General features: G+C 41.5%; 1 protein-coding gene across 3 annotated transcripts; it reads right to left on the bottom strand.

The window, feature by feature from the left end:
• Positions 1 to 787: 787 nt before the first annotated feature.
• On the bottom strand, positions 788 to 4,990 carry Caf1-55 (chromatin assembly factor 1 p55 subunit). 3 transcript variants are annotated; one of them, XM_022834016.2, is made up of 5 exons: positions 4,846 to 4,990; positions 3,361 to 3,575; positions 2,959 to 3,224; positions 2,351 to 2,626; positions 788 to 1,927 (listed from the first exon to the last, which is right to left on the bottom strand). In XM_022834016.2, the coding sequence occupies exons 1-5, from the start codon at positions 4,862 to 4,864 to the stop codon at positions 1,441 to 1,443; spliced, it is 1,263 nt and encodes a 420-aa protein (XP_022689751.1). In that variant the 5' UTR covers positions 4,865 to 4,990; the 3' UTR covers positions 788 to 1,440. The 3 variants fall into 3 exon arrangements, with proteins under 3 accessions (XP_022689751.1, XP_022689753.1, XP_022689752.1); XM_022834018.2 differs by lacking the exon at positions 4,846 to 4,990 and adding an exon at positions 4,698 to 4,775; XM_022834017.2 differs by lacking the exon at positions 4,846 to 4,990 and adding an exon at positions 4,532 to 4,661.
• Positions 4,991 to 5,129: the final 139 nt, after the last annotated feature.

A 5,129-nucleotide genomic window follows, 5' to 3' on the forward strand; every position in this document is an offset into this window, starting at 1 on the left:
CTTAAATAGTGTAATTTTTAGTATAATTTTGGTTCTAACACCGTACTTGCATATAAATATATAACTGATCTGCAAACATTCTTTCAATCAGTAAAATTAAACGAATTTGGGAGCTCTCTTCAAGTAAATGCTTAAACTTGACTTGTCAAGAAAATTGGACAAACGAGGAACATCGCACAGAGGAAAATACAAAGCTTTTCTTCTTGCAACGTCAGATATTACATTTGTACAAAGTTTTTCCATGCATGAAGGGTAAGATTTAGCTTAAGCAAGGATTAGAACACATGCTAAATTTACTGATGTTTTGCAAGTTTTCAGTTAGGTAGTTCGTACATAACTAGGTACAATCTATATATATTTAAAGCTTTTTGATGCCACCTGTTTCTCCGTGACACATTTTGCAGTTTGCAATGTATTTTAAGGGGCTTCGGCATTACAACTCTAATACACATTTGCCAGACCCAACTCCAGAAGGAGTTCATATAAATTTTCAAAGCACCTTTAATCCAGCCCTGTATAGGTGTCTAGCTAATATTAATACAATCTACACAGAGCATTTGTTACTATCTCATCGCATCCAGATTTTCTCTTTATAGTAAAATAGACAATATGCTAAATCAACCCAATTAGTACTTCAGACGCAATCCATTAGTTTTAGCGTTATTTCAAGATAGCATAAACTCGAAGAAATTACCTACACGGCGGCGCAGAGCGTATTCGGTACAGAGCCTATTCATCAGACGCGCAAATCTAAATCTACGTCATACTAAAAAGAAAAACGATAGCATTGATCTGTGTAGATAAACATGGATTTTTATGAAACTAAATAGCGATTGTTGGGTCGCATATATGAACGTGTTCACCGATCAGCGTAAATACAAGCTTAGAATGCACTTTTTTGTCTTGCGCAAATTTTGGGGGATCTGACAACATTGCAATTATTATACAAACCATAATAGTGTAAGACGCATCTCACATAACTGATGCTCATCTAATCAAATGGCATTGCTGATTTGCCTAGCGGATAAGCTATCCTTAGTAAATAAGCTGGCAAAATCTCAGAAAAAAGACACTATTGTGACGGACCAGGTCCACTGTTAATCTCAAAGTAATTCACCACAACAGCATTGTTCTAGGCTTTGTCATATCCAAATGGAAGCTTTGTGGAATACTGTCACATAAATAAATGATGATGTTTCTAGCATCACATTCGCCTTTCAAATATTCACAACGCTCCGCAAAGAGTACATTCGATTATTCGTTTGAACCTTCCCTGTATTGCCTTCACTTAACACAGGCATCACTAGCACTTTGACCCACATTCACACCGATTTAAATCAGCCTCCCGCTATGCTAAACAAACAGCGTGCTTTTGTTCTCAAAGTGTTCGCCACAAATTTAGTTTACGGTATTGTGTCATGAGAATACAGCGGCTTAGTTCTAAGCGTTGGCTTCCAGTTCAGCTGCCGGCGTATCGGGTTCGTCGTCATTGTAAATGTTCTCTGCCATTTGCCACACTTGCATGATATTATCTTCAGATACGGAGCAAATCACCCATGGCTCATTGGGGTTCCACGAGAAGTCGCTGATTTTTGCCGTGTGACCTCCGTGGATAAAAAGAAGCTCAGGTGGACCGTCCTCGGCGTCTTCCGCACTCTGCTCTTCACCGATCTTCGAGAGATCCCAGACGTGTAATCGGCGATCAGTGCCAGACGAAGCCAGGATAGTTTCGTTATGCGGAGACCATTGAACCTGAAAGATCTCATCCTTATGACTTTCGAATGAATGCAACTTAAGCTTAAGGTTACGAAGATCCCATAAAGCAACCGTCTTATCAGCTGATCCAGTCGCTAAGATGAACTCTGAGTAGGGATTGAACGAGAGGCAGTTTACCTCCGCAGTATGGGCATCCACGGTGTGGCTAGGCCTGCAAAGATATTTACATTAGAATATACCACCGCTTCGTCGACACTATAAAGTGGATAAAGGTGAAACGATTGTCTAGGGACATACGTATAGAAATTCAGATAACGCTTCATTTTGAGTTGAAGTCAAGGGACCTCTAGCCGAGGCGTCCTCGAATTGCTGTAAATACGAACAGTGGAGTGCCATCAAGGCGAGGTCATTTCAGACGGCCTTTTCGTTCATCATTTGGCTATACCTCCCATCCTAGTTACAGTGTTACAGAATTAAATAGGCGTACTATTTAAAACTACAACATTTTAATGTATAATGCTTAATGAATGTAAGCACATATGTAATGTTAACAAATTATTTGAGTATTAATAGTGCTTGTAAGAGACTTCAGGAAACATGCAATGTTGTATAGACTATATATCGGTCACCTTACTTGTTTGTGTTAGGATTGCGGGTGTCCCAAATCATAAGCTTCTGGTCGTCAGCAACGGATCCAAAGAGGCTTTCATGCAGCAAATGCCAAGCGACATCCTCTACCACAGCAACGTGACCTGTAAAGATGCTCTTGGCGTCCACAATGTGGCCGTCTCGTGGCGGGGCATTGATATCCCACAGGCAGATTGTGTGATCGTCCGATGCCGAAAGTAGATGTCCGTTTAAATTCGGATTCCACGACAGCCCATAGCCCTCGCGCTGGTGCCCCCGCAATCTATAAAGAAACAGTTGATTAACCGCATTTCTTTTGGAGCTTTGAAAAGAGCTCGGTAAACGTGTAACGTTAAGGTACTCATGTTAAATACTGATGCTGAAAAAAACCAAGCCCCTTCTCTTAGATCAGATCCGCTATTAATCGCTTCAGCAGGTTCTGAGCATAAAGTGGAGATCGAGAGCCCCGAAAGCCCTTCAAGACCTCGACAGCCTTTCTCATTCGGCCTTTGGTCATCATAAATCGCGTAAGTATTCATACCGGTATACAAAGTACACTGCTAGCTTACCTAATAAATGTATTGGAAAGTTCGCCTGAATCTTTCAGAAATATACCTGAGATCGGGCTGGCACTCGCCCGAGGGGTCGGGCTTCGAAGGGTGTTTGGTATAGTCGAAAATCAGAACATCGCTTGAGGGAGTCTTCGTAGCAATGATACACGGATTTTGAGGCATGTACCTAGCACGGTTCACCTCACCCTCGTGATTGATCTTAATCTCGATATCGATTTTGCCGGATACTGATCCAAACCCGCCGAATTCACCTTTCTCTGAATCATAGTGCGTAGCGTCGAATTGGGCATCTTCGCCTGGCAGCTGAACCTATGGTTTACACATATAATATTTATAATACAATCCACTATACCCGATAAACTGGTAAGAGCTCCCAAAAACGGTTTGAAGTTTATAGATAGGTATTTTGTAACTGAGTAAAAATTACCGACACTCCCATACATACTGATGCGATTAACAAATGGTTCTGTTCATCAGACGTATGCGTTCCAAGAATGAGACGATGTACAGAATAATCCTTCCCTTCCGGCCGAGTCACATCTGGCAGCCACTGCGCCGTAAGAGAAGGCCACTCCAGTGCGTGGGTCATCACGAGATCGTACAAAAATGGAGTGTTTTTCTTCCATATTTTGTATTCTTCGTTAATCACACGCTCCTCAACTATAAACAGAAAAGTTTTTTAACCCATTATATTTTCTGCAGTATTAACTCATAACTAAATGAATGTTTACGCCCAGTACTGCCATCAAGGTCGTTTCAGACGGCAGCATATATCGAAGTGCGCCGACACCCAGTTTCGAACCTAGACCACCACGTGTCCCCAGGTTTAGCAACCAAACGCATCGCTATCACGGTAGTATCAAGTTATAGTTGTTAATGACATACACGTTAAGCTCGATTCTTCCTATATTAATATATCTTTTACTCTGTATGTAATAAGGATCGACACAACAATTCCCTAGCTTATTTATTATATTTTTTAACAAGTGAGTGCCCATGATTTTAACAATTGTTAAGACAGTTGATGGAGGCTTTCGTCAAATTGTGGTCCCTCAAAAAGTCTACATTTAATCATTTCACTTCAGGAAACATATGCAAACATTAACTTTCCTGGACAACTAACGTCAAATGAACATTACGAGTGAATAGTCGATACCTAGTCTACTACGAAGCCAAGATCCAATACAATAAGAACGCAATGTTTGGTGCTTGACTCCGGCATATTTTGAATTGCTTGGCGCCAGGTCGATGTTAAGCGCCAGTTACTGTTAATGACATAAGATTAATCTTTCAAACAAAAAGGCGCATGTATTCATTCTAACTCTGCCAAATCGCATCTCAACAACCATTTGCGTCTAGCATAACAAACAGCAATAGTCACTTCCACATTCGAGAAGAACTTCTCCACACAGCACATGCGCATAATACACATTGCGGATGTAATATACTGAAATCATCTATATGGTGAACCAACCAATAGTGTCCATGATTTCTAGAGGAGTTATCCGAAAAGTGTACACCTCCGGCTATTATACAAGGTATAAATATAAAGCACTGGCGACCATCTCTCAACAGGCTTCTCGGTCTTCAAAATGTTTTCGCAATTCATCAGTTACCTTTGCGCTTTTTAAGCCTAGCCGCTTTGAATTTGAAGTCACAATTACAAGCTTTCAATGAGACAAACGTATTCTCCTAGACGATGTCACCTAGTTCGATCGTGTTAAATGTCCTCTAATGCCGTGAGGCCATTGATAGTCAGCGAACGATGGCTGGTAACCTCACCCCAATCATGTTCCACCACTGTCAAGTGAACACAAAACAGGCGGCTCGTTGTCCTATCAGTGTTTCACACCAGACGCAGTTAGGTCTACCTCTCAATGTTACCACCTGGGCTTAATCAAGCACCAACGTGTACACTTTTCGTACTTACCGGCGTCTTTGTCTCCCATCTTGATTCTCGTCTCGACTCGGCGGAATACTGTGACAGACGGAATACAATTCTTGCCGGTAAGTGGCTCTCTACAAGAAAAATTTTCTCGCCTGCCCCACAATCAACCGAACGCGCCAAAGCCGGCGGCAACCCTTAGTTTGTAGTCAACAGACGCAACGACTGTTTCCGCAGCAAATATTAATTTGTTTCGAGGTTTTTGGCGGCAAACGATGTTTCACGACTAGGTTTTATTTTTGTTTCAACGAGATTCCGCTAAACTTTTC

Source organism: Varroa jacobsoni, unplaced genomic scaffold (assembly GCF_002532875.2).
Source record: "Varroa jacobsoni isolate VJ856 unplaced genomic scaffold, vjacob_1.0 scaffold_488, whole genome shotgun sequence".
In the NCBI taxonomy this organism is placed as follows: Eukaryota; Metazoa; Arthropoda; class Arachnida; order Mesostigmata; family Varroidae; genus Varroa; species Varroa jacobsoni.

What these genes read in the sequence shown, in the direction of transcription:
- Caf1-55 (XM_022834016.2), bottom strand. An exon ending in GAGTGCCAGCCCGATCTCAG is followed by an intron (nt 2,627 to 2,958) that starts GTATATTTCTGA and finishes GTTTCTTTATAG; the next exon opens with ATTGCGGGGGCACCAGCGCG. An exon ending in CGCAATCCTAACACAAACAA is followed by an intron (nt 1,928 to 2,350) that starts GTAAGGTGACCG and finishes ATATCTTTGCAG; the next exon opens with GCCTAGCCACACCGTGGATG.